Consider the following 19,611-nt stretch of genomic DNA (forward strand, 5'->3'; position numbering starts at 1 on the left):
AAAGTCACTGCAAAAAAGAGAGAGTATGTGGGTTTGAAAGAATGAATGCGAGAGAGTGTGAGGAAGAATGAGCGAGTGGCACTGAGCATACATAATTCTCATCATTCTGTGAGTGAGAATGATTGAGGGAGCACAAGTATATTATGAGTAAGAGTGTGAATGAATAAATGTAAGAGAGCCTGAGTGAGAATGTGGTGTAATGCTTACAAGGGTGCCCTTGACCCTGGCATACTGAAGGTGATTCTTGCCATAAAGACGTACTCCTGGGGAAATTCTGGTGCTGGCCTTCTGAAGGCAGTTCTTCACAAAATGTTAGCAAACGAGGTCACACTAGATGTTTTACTTGGCATATGGGTATTTACTTGCTTTCTCATGCCTACAACCCTTCCTGGACTATTGGTCATAAACCAGGACTCTCCAGCCATCCCTGTCCTCGGCTTTTCTTTCAATCTGACTCCAGGTGTAACTCATCTCCTAGCAGTCAGCCTTCAGGCATCGGGACCAGGTGTTTCTTGGCTATGTCTCTTTTCCTTTTCCCTTGAGGGTTCCAGGTCAGGGCTTGCCTGGTGGAGTTTTATGTGGGTTTGCGAAGGGTGTGAACTATCCAGTTTCATGATTTCTCCATGGGCAGGGAGATGAAATTATTGCTGTATAGGTCGTTGTTGCTGATGGTGTTTGGCCAGCGGATTTAAAGGATTTTCCTCAGATAGGTGTTGATCAAAGTCCATAGTTTGTTGGTGGTGGTCTCTGTTGTCCTCCAAGTTTCTGCTCCATACAGAAGGACTGATTTCACACTGGTGTTAAAAAGCCTGATCTTGGTTTGCAAGGTTAGGTCTTTGGACCTCCAGATCTTCTTTAGTTGAATGAAGGAAACCCTTGCTTTGCCAATTCTTGCCTTGATGCCGGTGTCTGTGCCGCCTTGCTTGACGTTGCCATGGCCCAGGTAGTTGATCTTGGTTTTTCCCCTGTGGATGTTGAGTCCAAGTTGTCCACTTGATCGCATTCCTTCTGCTTGCTATGGATGTCTTTATGATCCAGTCTATGGCCAGCAGTAATAAAAAAGGCGAGAGTAAACAACCCTGGCGGACTCTAGTCCACACGTTGTGGAAATTTAGTTCGTATCTGAACATTATCTGCGCCATCTTGTCTCTCCCCAAGCACCACACGCAGAAAACGCGTGACGGCCATTTTAGGCACCATGGTCTCATTGCCGATCGCCAGCGCGTCCCTCAGGCGCTGCAAACATCCCCCGCGCGCCGGCCACCCCCGCTCTCTCATACATGGGCCATAAACCCTCTCCTTCTGCGCGACCCTGCCATGGAACCACATCCCGCGCCTGACCAACACCTCCTTTCATCCCATACATGGTCATACATCCTTTTGATAACCCCCCTTCCTCTGCGCCTGATTGTCCGAACCGATCCCAGGCCATCACCTAGCCCTGCGGATGCAGTTTATTGCCCCTACTGTAAGGGAAACACCTCACATCAAAGGGATTGCAGCAGATCAAGGCCCCCACCCCCTGAGACCCGACCAGTCGCACACACCCCCGGGAATTGGCGGAATGTCCAGCTGTGTGATAGCCATCTCCTACTGTGGGTGGGGTGGGGACTTCCACTGTAGTTATGTGTGGGAACGAGCTTGAAGTGGGGATTCCAAGGATGTCTTTCCGTACATCAAAGTCTCAACAAGAATGTGTCACGTGTAATAAAGCAATAAACCTGTGTATAAGAGGCCAGGCCTCAGAGATGTGGTTAGAGCACCTCGAGACGATACCTTGCTGTCCGATCTGACGTGTTCTGCTCCGACGGAATAAAACTTTGTTTTCTGCCTTCCAGTCTCCGGCGCCTGCCTCTTTTGTTGGTTAATCATCGAATGGTATAAGAGGCGATTACCGCCGGGCAATACTTGAAAGGTTATCGACTGAAACTGCCGCTACCATTTAACAATTGGCGTCCCAAACGTGGGGCCCATCAGCGACACGTGGATCCAACGGGAGAGGTCCCGACGACAGAGTGAACGACTGCAACGATCGGGAAGAGCTCCTGCCCGATAGACCCTCGTCTGGCAGCCGATCATCCGAACTTCACTGGTTCCGAGCAGACCTCTCTCGAGTGATCTACGGTCCTGACTGGGAACCATCAGGAGTGCCGCGGCAAATACGGAGAGTAGAGGACGATCGGGCGCTGGAGGCGGAAGACGAGAAACTGTCCATGCGGTCCGGGTAAGGTCGTGCAACACGACAAATTGCGAAACGATTGATTGATTGATTGAAAATACTAGTATTGCTTATTTGATTGTTCTTTTTGAGATACTCGCTGCCTACAAATGGGGAAGAGTAGAAATACTCTCTCTCCCTTTGCAGATAGTGAAGGGTAGGTAACGCAGACTTTTGTCCCCCTTTGTAACCTGTCGTGCCTATTTTTCTCCCCACTGATTGATTGTCCGAATATTGATTGTCTTTGACGAATAGTGCTTTTTGAGATATTCTCTGTTTGCAAATAACGTAGAATAGAAATATTCTGTCTAGTCTTTGCAGATAGTGAAGGATAGGTAACGCGGACTTTTGTCCCCCGTTGTAACCCGTCGTGCCTATCTCTTTCTCACCATTTGATTGTTTGATTGTCCGAACACTGGTTGTTCGATATTGGTTCTCTGGAGGTATTCTCTGCTTACAAATAACGTGGAATAGAGATATTCTGTCTAGTCTTTGCAAGTAGTGAAAAGATATGTAGTGCAGACTTTTGTCCCCATTGTAACCCGTCATGCCTATCTTCTCCCCACTGATTGGTAGTTGGTTCTGCCCGGACCGCTTATTAGAGATGAACCATCCGGCTCCACTGGAAGGCACCCCTAATAAGGACATGTTTACTAAATATGGACTAGTCGCTGTAGCTTATAGCAAACTATGGCATAAATATACAAATAAGGACTCCGAAAGTCAGTGGCCACTGATGGGATCCTTTGATGACCATAAAATAGAAACGCTAGAAATAGCTCTACGTAGCAATAAAACGACGCCCGCTATGCTCGACAGTTTCGGCATGTGGCGCAAAGAAACAACGCAACGGAAAAAGAGAGAAGAAGTAAAGGCAGAAAAAGAACTACGAAAGGCAGCTCACCTTGTCGCTAGAAAGTTAGAGGAAGAAATAAAGGAGAGAAAGGAAGCTAAACAAAAACAAGAATCTGAAACGTCAGGCCAGTGCCCTGTTAGGACCCCCTCTACGCTCTACCCTGAGTTGCCTTCCAAGCAACGGGCGAACAATGAATTGCTATTAGGTCCTCTGATCATCTACATGCCCCCTCCATACGCTCCCTCCCAACCCATATGTACAACACTCCAACAAAGTAGTATGATTAAAACGCTTTAAAAACTTGTAGGTATATGCAACACTCCAACAGGGTAAACACGTTAAAACACTCTTTTTAAACAACTATATACATGGCAGCCTGCTGCAACATCCATCCCAAAGCATTCACCGTCCGCTTGACACAGTCCATGCCCCTCCTTCCTCGGAGTAGCAACATTGGGCTGCTTTGGTCTGTCTCTTAGTCGGCTTTGGGCTATAAACACGCCTACAAAATCCATCGGCCTGTGAGGCGGCATCAGTAGCGGACTGTTGTGCGAATAGGCCGGAGGCAACACGGCGCGCCGAGATCCGGACGGCACCGAGGTGGTGTCCAGCAAGTTGTTGCGCTGGTCTGGCCATCCTACAATGCTGCGCCGAAAGACGGCGTGGGGTGCCCTGGGGGGAGGCGACGCGAACAGGCCTCCCCCGCCTCCCCAGGTGGAGGCTCCTCAGTTGCAGTAGGGCACCCCTTAGCGTTGCACTCGCCGACCAGCTGAAAGAAGCACCCCTTAGCGTTTAACTCGCCGACCAGCTGAAAGAAGCACCCCTTAGCGTTTCACTCGCCGACCAGCTGAAAGAAGCACCCCTTAGCGTTTTACTCACCGACCAGCTGAGAGAGCACCCCTTAGCGTTTCACTCGCCGACCAGCTGAGAGAGCACCCCTTAGCGTTTCACTCGCCGGCCAGCTGCAGCAGGACAGCCATTAACATTTCACCTGCCGGACGACCACCCAGGCGGAGGTTCCTTTCTGCACCAAGTTTCCATTTAGCGTTCCACCCAAGAAGTGGGCCCCCGCAGTTGGTTGGTCGGGGGACCCACTCCGGTGGCTGTGGTGGAGAACTGCTGCTGCCACAGGACTCTCAAAATGGCGGCCGGCTCCTCGGATTCGGGCCTGGTCCACTAAGATGGCTCTGGGCTACCTTGGAACTCGGAAGCTTGCCTGCTCGGGCATGGGCCCCACCCTTGAAGACGTCCTCTCAGCTTTGCAGATTCTACGGGAGTCATTGGCCCTCGACTCCCGTGGACTTCCGGTGGGGGCAACCGCCACTATTGCTCGATCATTCCACATTAACTTGTCTTTGTCCCGGGCGACAGCCATTTTGTCCCCATTTGGTGCCGTGAGAGAGAGACTGATTCAGGGCGTTGGCAGAGAGACACGCCTGCTGTCCCGCTCTCCGAAAGGACCACGGCGTTGCTGCGAGATGGTGGTGCCCTCATGCTGATGCCAGCTTCTGTTTGAATTACCAGGAGACACTGTAGACTACCAACTCGAATCAGTTCCGGTGGAACCTCAGCATGACCCGGTAGGAAAAAACTTTGCTTTCCCCACCTTCGAGTCACGGTTCATGCTGTCTGTTCTTTCCGTTGGCGTTAATGAAAATTTTTTGAACTGACGAACGGGATTCTGGTCCGGCCGCTAGTTAGTGGAAACATTTAGACTGTACCCTGGACCCACCCGACCTCACCCCAAAATGGCGCCGATGTAGGAGGGACCTACAACTCCTTATGGCGTTCCGGTTACTTGGCATTGATGTTAAGGGATATGTATACGGTCTTTTTGCACATGGCGGGCGGGGGACGGGGAGGGTACTGACTGGGCATGCGAACAACCTTATTGATGCTGGTCTTCTCATTATTTTTATTTTTATTTTCGCGTTAAGGTAGTGTTGCTCATGATACTCGACGCCTCTTGCACCGTGGCCGGCCTATACGGTTGTAGGCCCGTATTTGTATACTGACATTTTCACAATAAAGGGTTTTCGAAGGAATTATGGAATCAGCGTCATAACAATCGCCTAGGTTGGTAAGGTTTTGAATAACGGCTGTCATTCCCAAACAATAGAAGACAGATAATGCAGACCCTTTGCCTGAATTTTGGATTGATGAAAATTTGTATCCATCACACCTGTCTTTTTCCAGAGTTGTTAGAAAATGGTTGACTGTAGCTTAAGGTATCTGCCGAATGTAAGGTATGGTATTTTGTCCCATAATATACGACTAATTGAGAAACAAATGCACGGAGAGAGAACTCGAATTTAGGGACAAATAAAATGAAGCATTTTTGGTATAGTAGAAAGGAAGGATATAGTACACAGAAAAAAAAATGCGAAAAGGATAGTCAAGATCTGTGGTATTATACGTTCCTGCAGCTAGTCTGGTACGTGGTAAGTAGAACTTTTTCGTGTTTATGCGCGCTGATGTGCTTTGAATGCTGCCCCCCCCTTCTTTTCTTCTCTGTAGGTTACATCGGAGTTCCGACTGAAGAATGGAGTGGACATGGACCGCACCGTGCTCCATGTAGGGAAAGACATAGACAAGCGCTGTGAGATGGTGCGTGGAGTGCAGACCATCACTGGGAACGTGAAAAACTGTATGGTATGACTGTGCGTACGTGCCCTGATTGTACGGTATGAATGTGTATGTATTGCATATGCCTGGGTCGCTGGAGAGAACGTCTTTGTATGACTGAAATGCTTGTCTATCGATCAAGGGGATGGGAAAATAAGCCCGAATATGGTAACTCCTCGTTTGACGAAACGACTCTCCCTCTCCCGGAAGCTAGTAAATTGGAGGGTGACTTACACCAGAAACTTGAAGGGTCATTTCAGTACGACGAACCCGACTCCAACTGATAACCCAAATGTACCACCAGTGAGTCGATTTGTGTGCTGACTAAATGAGAGAAGTTAAGAATACCCCAGGTCGGGGTTCATCCAAAACCCCCCCCTCAGCCCAGAAGTTAGGGATACTGGCATGTTTTAGATTCACCACTTCTTCTTCCATCCACTTAGAAAATAAGAGTTGTACCATTGAACGTCCGACCGATACCCCTCCTCTGCCTCAGTTTGGATCACCGCCTGCCTGCCCAGGGGTTGGAAGGCTCCACCGTGAGTATAAACACGACTGGACTAATGTCCGACCGGAAAAAGACGAGTAAGTATTTTTTTAAAATGAGGCCTCCAACAAAATTGCCCAGAAAGGGAGGGGAGTAAAACGTCCGACCCCCCCCCCCCCCCCAAAATGAATTACGGAAAATACTGAAAATACGCAGCACACATGGAAAAAGGACAAAAATAGCTCTGTGTCTTCGTCTTAGGTTTCTGTGCTTGATGTATGTACTGTTACACCCTATCCGGTATGTGTGTGTACGTGAACGTTGAATTTATGTTTTCCCCCAGCTTGTGTTTTTGTACGTAAAACTGACCCGTACTGCTCTATGTTGTGTGTACACCAAGTAGCCTATTATCGTACACGTTTGTCTCTCTCTCTCTTTCTCGTTTTATGTCGTACGTGTACCAAATAGCCTACTTGATGCGCACGTCTCTCTCTCTCTCCCTCTCTCTCTCTCTCTCTCTCTCTCTCTCTCTCTCTCTCTCTCACTCTCTCTCTCTCTCTCTCTCTCTCTCTCCCTCTCTCTCTCTCCCTCGCTGAAGGCTCCCTTGCCCTCTTTTTGAATAGATGACGACACTGTACCTCCTCAGTATATGTATAATTGGCCTACCTAAACACGACAGTGTTCGAACAAATTGACAGAAGCAAAACGACCGTATTTTGCCACACTACTACCTCTCCTTTCTGTAAAATGATGGAACTTAATTGGCTGAGAAAGAAAGGACAGGTAAGACGACTGATGTCTCCCAATCTGGCCCTTACAACGGGAACTATATGTCAGTGGTTTTCGTTGTTTTAGGGCTCTAACGACTCCACCTCCATCGCTCAGAATCGCCCCGCCCATTGCACAGAAATAGAGCGTCTAAGCACCCCATCCTTCCAGAATAGTCCCAGTTCTGTACTAGCCGTCCCTGGATATTTTAAGCAATACAGCTGATGACCTTGTTTTTAAAGATACATCGCCTAAAACTGATAAAGGTTAACTATTGTCTCCAGCAAGAAAAATGTTTAGCTTGTGTTCCTTCCCGAAACAGATATTTGTGAGCCCATGACAGTAGCACCTCGCACTTTTTCATAAACTTAGCAGTCCCTGGAGAAAAATATGAATCAACAGGGCTTGTGTTAGAGAGACGAGTCTCTACCGGAGAAGCCGGTTCGAATTTTGATAAGACCAGGAAGTTGATAGATGTCAGACTTCTTGCCACGTTTATAAGGTAGAGGAATCAACACCTAGCAGACCTGGTGATGGAAATTTGCAGGAACACTCGCAAACCTGCACCACATCAATGATTAATGAGTTAGTAGCATACACCGACATAAGAGTTAATAGACATCCACCATAGAGTGACCGATAAACGTTTCCCCGACTACTTGGGGTTGGGAGAGAGAATGAAGTGTGTAAACGTCTTCCCTACCAGTTCTCTAAGATTTTGTTTCTTGTACTCATTCAAAGATAACATGCGGCCATCGGAGGAGAGGGGTCGGACGTGACGCACAGCCTGGCTGCGGATCATGGAACATCTATGGCCTCGACCAAGGGGGAGCCACGGAGCAAAAAAGATGGGACGAGGCACCATTCTCAGCATGGAAAGCGATAGAAAGAAGGGCTATCCCGAAGCCCCCCTGCTCACTTATCATCTCGTGCCTGAAGTCCCAGCCTGTCGAGCCCGATTGATGGGCTCAGTGCTAAAAGATTCTGCTCTCCTTGGTCTGCTTTTTGATCCGATCCCACTCCACCCCCTCTTCCCTCGGCCTCCCAAAGCACGCCCCTATCCCCCCCCCCTTTTTCATATGGGATTTTGACTTGACAAAAGAAGAACGAAATGCGGGTACCCCGTCTCAAGGTACCTATGATAAGATCAGTAAGGGAACAGGACAGTAAGGGAACAGGACAAAACAGGACTGTGATCCGAGAGCAAAGAATGGTCACACCCTGCAACGTGAAAACCTGGATTTGAGCTGGACCTTAGCTCCACCGCCGGTGCTCAACAGTGCCAACGAAAGAAGAAGAACAATGAGAGCTTACCAGTGATGGCTCGCTGTAATAGGACACTGGAAAGAAGAACTCCCTTTTGGACATTGCCCCCCCCCTCTGACTGTAACTCATGTTGAGTTGAATTCCTCTCCCAACCACTTTCGTATTGACTATCTTCCAATCGAGTTTTCAGGATATTACATTGGTCACTTCCAACTGTACACTGATAGTTAAGGAACATTAACTTTGTATAATGACAATTGTATAACATCAGCCGTGCACATGACTATGCTGTCTAGTTTGATCCACACGAAGTCTAGGCCTTAAGTAATGTACGTAATATTCCTTGTTTTGCCAGAACATTTTTTTTACGGTATCATGTTTGTGTTCAAGCGAGCTTCCCTCCTCCTATCTCCGGGTCTGACATATGACGCAGCTGATGTAATTTTGTATGCGCTACCTCCTCGCCTATCACATCAACTACATGTAATTATGCACAATTGTGTCAGATTATTCCTGTCTGTCCTAAGACTCTGAACTTTGAAGCAGAACGAATGAAAGCCCTGTACGAAGTAGAAGTACGTGGTATTATGGGGATAGATCCGAACTAAACAAGCTGGCGAGATATGTTAAAAGGGAGGACTGTGGAAATTTAGTTCGTATCTGAACATTATCTGCGCCATCTTGTCTCTCCCCAAGCGCCACACGCAGAAAACGCGCGACGGCCATTTTAGGCACCATGGTCTCATTGCCGATCGCCAGCGCGTCCCTCAGGCGCTGCAAACATCCCCCGCGCGCCGGCCACCCCCGCTCTCTCATACATGGGCCATAAACCCTCTCCTTCAGCGCGACCCTGACATGGAACCACATCCCGCGCCTGACCAACACCGCCTTTCATCCCATACATGGTCATACATCCTTTTGATAACCCCCCTTCCTCTGCGCCCGATTGTCCGAACCGATCCCAGGCCATCACCTAGCCCTGCGGATGCAGTTTATTGCCCCTACTGTAAGGGAAACACCTCACATCAAAGGGATTGCAGCAGATCAAGGCCCCCACCCCCTGAGACCCGACCAGTCGCACACACCCCCGGGAATTGGCGGAATGTCCAGCTGTGTGATAGCCATCTCCTACTGTGGGTGGGGTGGGGACTTCCACTGTAGTTATGTGTGGGAACGAGCTTGAAGTGGGGATTCCAAGGATGTCTTTCCGTACATCAAAGTCTCAACAAGAATGTGTCACGTGTAATAAAGCAATAAACCTGTGTATAAGAGGCCAGGCCTCAGAGATGTGGTTAGAGCACCTCGAGACGATACCTTGCTGTCCGATCTGACGTGTTCTGCTCCGACGGAATAAAACTTTGTTTCCTGCCTTCCAGTCTCCGGCGCCTGCCTCTTTTGTTGGTTAATCATCAAATGGTATAAGAGGCGATTACCGCCGGGCAATACTTGAAAGGTTATCGACTGAAACTGCCGCTACCATTTAACAACGTGAGATGTCCTCCATAGACTGCCTTGCATGCCCATGACAAAATGCTGGCCCTGGCAAACTGAATGTAATTATTGGCATAGGGAACAACCAAGGCAAAATGCTAGTGCTGCCACAAGGGTCACCCATGGTTCATGGACAGAACTAATGGCAAAAGTCTGCCAGTGGCATACTGTATGGAATTTTGGACTGAAAGTGAACTCATGGGATATGGGGAGCACCCATGACAATATACTGGACCTGGTATAATTGAGGTGGCACCCCTAGAAAAGTTTGGAAAAATGGGATCAACTCTTGGGGAGAGTCAGGCTAAACTGACCCTGCACACCATGACACTCTTGTATATTTATTGAGTGCTTATCAGAGCCTGGGGCTTTTTAGCACAATTCAAATGCACTATCTTGTCCCATTTTCTCAAGGTTTTCTTGGGGAGAGAGGTCTTAAAACTCTGCCTAGAAGAAGTCAGGCTCACTCTCTACAATTTAGGGCAAGTATTATGTCCCATCACTTTAAAAAATAACCAACGCCCAATCCAAGCACAGAAGATAAACAGTACCCTGATGAGCACTGTTTACGTTCTGTAGCTCCTGCTTAGACCGAGACTGGGACATTACATGTTAGGTTTTGTGAAATTAATAAATTCAGCAGTGTAATCTGTATTCTTCTGGTTAAAAAAATGAATGAAAACAAGCATTTTTAAATAACAGTTGCCATGTTTCATTATTGTGAATACATGTAAAAAGTTTCTGAATAAAAGATTCAACTCTGTAGTTCACAAGAGTCACATAGCCTTTGAAACAATCTTAAATCAAAATATACTAACAGTAAGAGATAAGTTAGGTCAATATTCTAGTTCACATACAATGTGTGGTCCAATTCAATTAATGTAGACATAGGTACTATTTTTTTTATTTAAATCTCGTTTTTTCTCTCCCTATGATATTTCAACACATTTCTCAACGCAATATACAGTAGGGGAACTATTGAATCATGATAGTTTGTGATACAAACAATTTAAGTTCCTTGTGCTGTTATACTAAGAGAAATAAGTAATGATCCCATTGCATATCATGTCAGCACCCTAATACAAGTGGTATTTGAAACAGATACTGGTCTTGTTGTGTTATCACCTCAACCATGCTTTTATTAGGGAATTTCAACTATGTAAATTATTATGATGTCATCGGGGTTACGTTCTTGTGACATCACTTCCTAGTAAGATTGCAGTTCAAAGGTAATATCGTGTCACTTCCTGGAATGTCATTAAGGACAAGAATGGGTGATGTCACTTCCACTAACCCTGGCATTTTGGTAAATCGAAGTCCATGGAATGTATAGTAATGAAAGAACTAAAGAAGAACAGGCAGGTGTTGATGGAACAATGCCCTGTTCTCTGAAAAAGCAGAGAAGCCGTGTGGTGATGTCAGCAATAGCTAGTATTTCGAAGAAGCAGAGATGCCAGGTGGTATCGTTGGCAATGAATTGTATACTTTAGACGCAGACAAGCCAGGAAGTGATGTCAGCAAGTTTTGAAGTATGAAGAAGAAGCTTGTGTTGATAAGGCAATAGCCTGAGCTCTGAAGAAGCAGAGACACCAGACAGTGATGTCAGCAATGACTTGTAGCCTGAAGAAGGAGAGGTGGCAACTACTGGTCACAAGAATGGTCAGCCCACTGAAAGATCAGAGGCAGTGGGTGTGCGTAAATTCACATTTCAAAGGGTTATTTATATAAATACAATGCACAAGTTTTATTATGCGATGTAATAAATGAATTGGAAATTCCTCAATGCCATGAGTATATTTAATTTATTGAATTGTGCGATAAATGTTATGATCCTGAATTATTTTTTTGACTTTCAAATTGAAAACTGACAACTTTGGAGGGAATAGAATTAGAGGGATTACCGGAAGTAAAGGAATATAGTTTAACTACAAGTAGCCTTAAAGAGCCTTCGATTACTCTTTCACTATATGCAAGACGTATAGGGATCTTGGAAAAATTGAGAAGTAATTGGGGGATGAATCCTGTCTCTACTGTATATAACATTTGAATGGACATCTTATTCTACATTCATGCACCACAGGCACGAGTAGGATGGGAATCACTACTATGAAACCAACATTAATACGTTGCATCCGTATGCTATACAATATTGCATCATAATTACCTATCTGGCGTTTTACCTGGCAAAGCAATGGACAACTAACCATCTAATCTAAAGAAAAAATAAGAAGGTCTTCGCCACACTAACCATACACATGCAACATCACCTTCAGAGACCTAACATGTTATATTCATTCTCATCTACACAAACCACTTCTAAGCTAGACATTAAACATACTCTCTAACCGCAAAACAATAACAACCAAGGGATGCCATTGAGTCATAGAACACCCAGGTTCACAGAAAAGACCCGCTGCTTAAGAATGCACTATAGTTTCTAATTGTAGTATATGGTGTATGAATACCAATAACATAACAATAGCATAAGAAATGCTACTTTTATGTGGATATATAGGCTGATTCACAAACTAAATTTTGAGGTGTGTAAACTAATATTACAGTTGTACAAAATGCAAATCACAGACCTACAGCAGGAGGCCACCTCCTATGCCTCTCCTATCTTTTTGTGTGGTAATCTCTGCTCCCGTAAGTATACTACTAGTAATAGTAAATGTTGGAGTGACCGGTGGAGTGCTGGAAAAATGGGGAATTATTACTCAAAATGTGTGGGGTTATGGGAAATTTAAGGAGAGTTTTGGGGGGAACTTGCTAATACAAAATACACATCCACAGAGTAAGACATCTCTAAGGATGTCGAAACAGGCTTAAATGAACTTCAGCCCAGCTTTGTTGTAAGTCAAGCACCACACATGTTCAACACGTTGTCCTGCAACACACACACACGGAAGACAATGAAGGCTGGTAATTAATTAGTAGACTTAAGTAAAACAAAAATAACCTTTTCTAAAGAAAATCAAACTTATTTACAATAAATTAATACATAACTTTTAATCAGGTTTACTAAAACTAAACAAATATAAAAATGTTAGTGAGGGTTGAGGGTGGGTAATTTTTAAATATTGTTAAAAAATGAATATTTTAAATTAAATTAATAGATTTCAATTATTGTATTAGTTAATAAACTTTTCATTTGATGATTGAATGGGTGGTAATATTAAATTTGATTAATTCCTGGTTAGTATTAAATATTTAAAATTAGTTTACATATACATTATACATATATTTTACATTGATATCACATATTAAAATATGTTTAGTTAAAAAAAAGAAAATTAACCTCATTAAATTTCCCTACACTGTCTTATCAGGACCTCTTCACTATGTGGTGGAGATCTCCACCAGCAGGTAAAAGGTTAGTGTGAGTAACTTTACATTAATACATTCTGTTGTAGGAGGGCGTAGAGCCATGCAAGTTTACACCTAATTATAAATCTCTATTGAAAAATGGTGAACTGGAAACAGTAGAGAGTTACACTTAGGTGTGGGAGTCGATCTAGACGTTATTAAATATACACATGTATATTTACCTTTCAGCATCGGCCCCCATAGCATTTTTTTTATATGTAGTACTTTCATCTCCCCGTCTTGGTGATTTGTACACCAGTACACAAATAATTTGGCAGGTATAAAGGCGGACAGGATGAGTGAACAAAAATAGAGAGACAGATGGCAAGACGGACAGACAGACCAGTGGATGGGTAGAAGTGACATAACCCCCAAATGGGCTCTTAAATCTACATTCAACAATTCTTTCATTAACCTATTCAATAACAAAGATGCCATTTAATAATGCCATTCATTCATCTCACTGACAATTATTCATAAACTAAAAAAATTATTCATCTTATTGCTCAGATTCTCAACAGCTCAGCCTTGTATTCAGCTACTTAGTCATTCAGTAATTCAGGCTATTGCTCACTCCTTCATCTATTATCTCTTTCAGACACATTGTGGCTTTTTTGCATGTACTGAGCCACTCAATGATTTAATTATTCATTACCTCATTCAAATATTTATTTAGTTGCTCATTCCTCCACTAGCATTTTCCCCCTTTTGAAGATGTGTTTTTGTTTTGTTTATTATGGGCCTGATACAAACATGACAGAGCATCCTGTCTGCCAAACTCCTGGTCTATCCACCCTTTTTAGGGTCGGCCAGACTGTCAGCTGTCCATCAGTGATGCCCCTGTAGACAGAAAGCTTACTTCAACAACCTGACAGAGTGCTGACCGTCGGAGTAAGGTCACTAGACCAACCACCCTGATAACTTTCCTTTTTTTACTGTCTCTCACCACCAGTAAAAACCTGGAGGTGCTGAATGGAAAAATAATAATAATGACACAAATCAAGGATAAAACTTCCTGGATGTGACAGTCATTAGTTATTTGTTTTTCAAAATCAAACTTCCACGTTGTAAGCTTGTTTTTGAAAAAGATCAAGTTTAGTGGATGGCGATCAAAACTGACGACATCGTCCCCAGACTTTTAGTACCTTTAAAGGATTGTGATGGTGGTACTTCCAAAGATATAGAGATCACCGCTGGACTGTAAATGATCTCTAAATATGTCGGTCTTTAACCCGTCAGGGGGTCAAACGTAATGTAGTGCTCCGACCTGATGGACGGAGTAAATGCCACTAAAGTCTATGTAAAACACTTCTTGTTTGACTTCTCCACAGCCTCTCATTCATAGTCATTAGTCATTCATCCACCCATCCTTATGCATCCTGATATGAATTCACTTTCTAAGTTACTTTGCCATCAGATAACCATTCTATTTTTTAGCTTAATAATATATCCATTTTTTTCTGATTGTTTTTTTCCGCACATTTAGTAAAATATTCCTACAATGAATTTCAATCTGAACTCTTCAGTGCACACACTACGGGCCTGATTCACAAACTGCACTTTGTAGTACATTTTGTAGTTCTACAAAATGTACTAAAAATGCTATTCACAAACTACATGCGGAGTTTACGCCTCCACATCACCTATACTAATGTATGTGGACTTCTCTGCCCCAACTGTGGGGTCTCCGCACACATAAGTATATGTTTAGGTTGTAAATGTAAAAGGGACTTGGGGGGTGGGTGGAAAAAGGGGCAGACTTACCGCAAAAGGGGATGGGATTATGGAGGACTAGGAGAGACTTAGGGAAGGAAAGGGAGGAGTTTAAGGGGGACATCACCCAAATTGCTTCACACAGGGGATGGAGACACGTAACATACACTTTTGCAATAAATTTACACACGCAGTTTGCAACTACATAAAGTAGTAAACTTACTCCGAAGGGTAAATTACTCGAAAGTGTAAGTTACCTTTGTGAATCAGGCCCTACAAGTATAAAGAAGAATACAAAATTGACAATGTTCTTCTTACTGCTTGTGGACGCCGGGTCATCTTCTCCAGCAGGCTGGGCTCCATCTGGACGAACAACAGCACCTTCTGGGTCTCCGGTGGGTTTGGAATATAGTAAGTCTCCCTCTGTAGTTGCAAAATTATCATCTAACTTGCTATCATGTGGGGAATTACCATCCACATAACTTTCTGAATCCCCAACTCCGGCAGCATGGTCCTCATGACTGCCTGGAGTCTCATCAGTGTACGTGACACTGTTACCTGAATGACTGTCATCTTTGTCAAAAGGATGCCAGGCATTAGGCTTAGTTTGATGAGGCCGACCGTGATATTTGTCCGTTCCGGCGTTTGAATCTACAAAATTTGACATGTCCGAACCCTCTGATTCTGTGACACTGAGTACATTCACATAAGGATGTCCAGCAGCATTCGATAAATCTGTAACAGCAGCATCAATGCTTGGGTGGAATCTAGGTTTTTTGGGTTTATCTGTGGCACTAGTGGATGCAGAGTGATCAGAACCTTCAGGCAAGGGCTCATCTGTCGTATCACTGGGTTCTTGGTCAAATGATCCAATAGGATGGTGTCCATGATGAGAATGGCCAGGATGAGTGGCATCTGTTGTGTCACTGGAACCACGAGATCCACCACCATGGGATCCGTGATTTGAATCTCCAGGTTGAGGAGTATCTGTTGTGTCGTCATAATAATGTGTATCACCAGGATGGCGGTCATCGGTCAAATCAATGCTGGGATGGAATCCAGGTCCTTTGGGTTCATCCATGGCAGGAGTGGATGCTGAGAGGTGGGAACCATCAGGAAAGGGCTCATCTGTAACATAGTCTGGTTCCTCATCAGGTGATTCATTAGGATGGTGCTCATGATGGGGATGGCCAGGGTGAGTGGCATCAGTGGTGTCATCGGATCCACGGTGAGAAGATCCACCAGGTTGACCATCTTGACCTGAATCCCTAGGAGGGGGAGCATCTGTTGCATCATCATAATCATCATCTAATCCAGGGTGAGTGGCATCAGTGGTGTCATCAGATCCACGGTGAGAAGATCCACCAGGATGACCATCTTGACCTGAATCCCTAGGAGGAGGAGCATCTGTTGCATCATCATAATCATCATCTAATCCATGTCCATGAGAACCATGATGAGGGTCCTCAGGATGGGGCCCATCTGTTGAGTCATCATGCGATCCATGGTCAATAAATCCACCAGGATGATATCCCTCATGTGGATCTCCAGTGTGAGGGGTGTCTGTTGTGACTTCTTCTCCAGGACCCGGAATCCCACCAGGATGAAGCCCAGGCTGAGGGGAATGTGTTACTTCCTTCTCTGCTCCTTGGTCAGAAGAACCCTCGGGGTGCTGTTCATGATGTGAGCCGTCGATAGGAGGGTCACCTGTTCCATCTTCAGATGCATCCTCACCAGACTGCTGCCCTTTTTCTGTGTCTGTTCTGTGCGGCTGCTTTGGGTCTGTAATGACATATTGTAAGATTTTACACTGTTCAAGCATTTTCAAATCCCTTTCAAATACAGATGTAAAAAGTCTGAACAGGAAAACGAAGAACTGCTGTCATAGGATACTTGGTCTTTTCAGTATAGTTGACTTGCCTTAGGATCATGTAATATATCAAGCTGCACCAAGACAGCCATCTTGACCTTCTGCCTTGTAAATGACAGGCAGTAGGGAAGGGAATGGGGCAAGACGCATTAATAAGAAATGGCATAAGGCACAGTGATGAGATAAGGGGTGGGGCACGATTTAAAGGCGCACGTTGTGAGCGGGGCAGTGAGGGTCAGAATGGTAACACAAAAAGGTCAGGTCAGTGATGAGGGGTTGTATGACGTTACAATGCATGCCTTTACTACCCATGCCTTTACTCCGTAGCCTTTAGCAGCCTTTATCATGCATGCCTTTACCATGCATGCCTTTACCACACATGTAATTATATTTAAGCTAAGTAAAACCCATATCTATATATCTATATCTATATATATATATATATATAAATATATATATATATATGTGTGTGTATGTGTGTGTATATATATGTATATATCTATATATACATTTTTATTTAATACTAATTTATTTTCATTTTTGGGGGTACCTTCTTTATTTTACACTACTACAAACCTTCCATTACCGCTACCGACACCTAAATCCCTAACATTACCCATACTTCAATTTACCACTACCTGCAACCCTAATTGTAATATTTTGTTTAATTACTTTCTTTTTTGGGGTAAACACCACCCCCGGCCACCCACTCTTTTTGTCATTTACACCTAACCTTCCTTTACCACTACCCACCTCTAAACCCACCTCTATTACCAAAATTACCCATTCTTTCCTTTACCACTACCTACCCCTTTACCCTAAATTTAATATTACATTTAATTACTCTCTTTTTAAGAGGAAAACACCCCCAATCTCCCACTTTTTTTATCTACTCCTAACCTTCCTTTACCACTACCCACCTATAAACCCTAAGATTACTGATATTTTCAGTTACCACTACCCGCCATTACACCCTATAATTATCCTAAAACCCTAAAATTACCCTTACCTCTATTTACCACTACCACCCCCTAAGCCCTAAATTTGACATTTATTTCAATTACTTTCTTTTTTAGGAGAATACACCCCAGAGCCCCCACCTTTTTTTAATTTACTCGTAACCTTCCTTTACCTCTACCCACCCCTAAACCCTAAAATTACCCATAACTCCATTTACCACTACCTACACCTAAACCCTAAATGTAACATTTATTTTCATTACTTTTTTTTAAGAGACAACAGCCCCAAGACTCCCACTTTTGAAAATCTACTCAAAACCATGCTTTATCACTACCCACCTCCAAATCTTACATTTACCCTTACCTCCCTCTACCCCACAACTCTTAAGCTTACTTTACCCCCTTTACCGCTACCCACCCCTAAATATTAACTATACTCTTACCTCAATTTACAACTACCGACACCTAAATCCTAAAACTACTCATATCTCCCTTTAACACTACCTACCCCCAAAATCCTAGTTATTTTTACCTCCCTTTACCACTACCCACCCCAAAACCCTATATTTACCCGCACCTCTCTTTACCGCTACCCACCCTATAACCCTAATTTTACCCTTACCTCCCATTACTACTAGCCACCACTAAATCCTAAAATTATCCTTACCACCCTTTTCTACTATGCACCCAATAACCCTAAAATTACCCTAACTGCCCTTTACCACTACCCACCCCTAAACCCTAAAACTAACTTTACCTCCCTTTATCACTGCCCACCTCTAAACCATAAAATTAACCAACCCCCCCTTGACCACTATCCACCCCAAGATCTAAAATGAACCTTACTTTCTTTACCACTGCTCATCCCAAATTCCTAAAATTGTCCTTATCACCCTTTACCATTATTCACCCCTAAACACTAAAATTACCCTACCCTACCTTTACCACTACCCACCCTAAAATTAACTTTACCTCCCTTTATCACTACGGACACCTAAACCATAAAAATTACCCATACATCCCTTTACCACTATCCACCCACAAAGTCTAAAATTACCCTGAATTCCTTTACCATCGCTCACCCCAAAATCCTAAAATTATGCTTACCATCCTTCACCACTACTCACCCCTAAACCCTAAAATTACCCTAACCACCCTTCACTAGTATTCGCCCCATAACACTAAAATTACCCTAACCACCCTTTACCACTACCCACCCCTAAACTCTAACATTACGCTACCATCCCTTTACCGGTATTCATTCCTAAACAAAAAAATTACCCTACCCTCCCTTTAACACTACCCACCCCTAAACCCTAAAATTACCCTAACCACCCTTTGGAAGTCTTAATCCCGAAACCCTAAAATTACCCTACCCTTCCTTTACTACTACCCACCCGAATACCCTATATTTTCCCTTACCTCTCTTTATCCCTTGCCATCCCATAACCCTAAATGTACCCTTACCTCCCATTTCTACTACCCACAACTAAATCCTAAACTTATCTTTAGCACCCTTTCCCACTACGCACCCCTAAACCCTAAAATTACCCATACCTCCCTTGACCACTATCCACCCCAAAGTCTAAAATTACCCTTACTTCCTTTAACCACTGCTCACGCCAAAATCCTAGAATTGTACTTACCACCGTTTACCACTACTCACCCCTAAAAACGAAATTTTCCCTAGCCACCCTAACCAGTATTCACCCCAAACACTAAAATTACCCTAACCACCCTTTACCAGTATTCACCACCAAACACTAAGATTACCCTATCCTCCCGTCACCACTTCCCACCCCTAAACCCTAATATCGCTTTACCGCTACCCACCGGTAAACCCTTAAGTTACCCTTACAGTTATTTTTAACATATATACTTACCTTAAATATACTTACCTTGCATGGTAAAAGAATGCGTGGTAAAGGCAACTGAATTTAAAAGTCATGCGTGGTAAAGGCATTTGGGTGGTAATGGCGGCGTGGTAAAGGC

The 19,611-nt window shown here is 44.2% G+C and overlaps 1 protein-coding gene across 1 annotated transcript in view; it reads right to left on the minus strand.

The window, feature by feature from the left end:
- Positions 1 to 19,611, minus strand: part of CD44 (CD44 molecule (IN blood group)) — a 208,800-nt gene that overhangs the window by 30,687 nt on the left and 158,502 nt on the right. Inside the window, exon 5 of the mRNA XM_085643495.1 lies at positions 15,109 to 16,572. Coding sequence (XP_085499621.1) covers positions 15,109 to 16,572 — 1,464 coding nt within the window. The remainder of the gene's footprint in view (positions 1 to 15,108; positions 16,573 to 19,611) is intronic.

This window comes from Triturus cristatus, chromosome 3_1 (genome assembly GCF_964204655.1).
Source record: "Triturus cristatus chromosome 3_1, aTriCri1.1, whole genome shotgun sequence".
NCBI classification, from domain to species: Eukaryota; Metazoa; Chordata; class Amphibia; order Caudata; family Salamandridae; genus Triturus; species Triturus cristatus.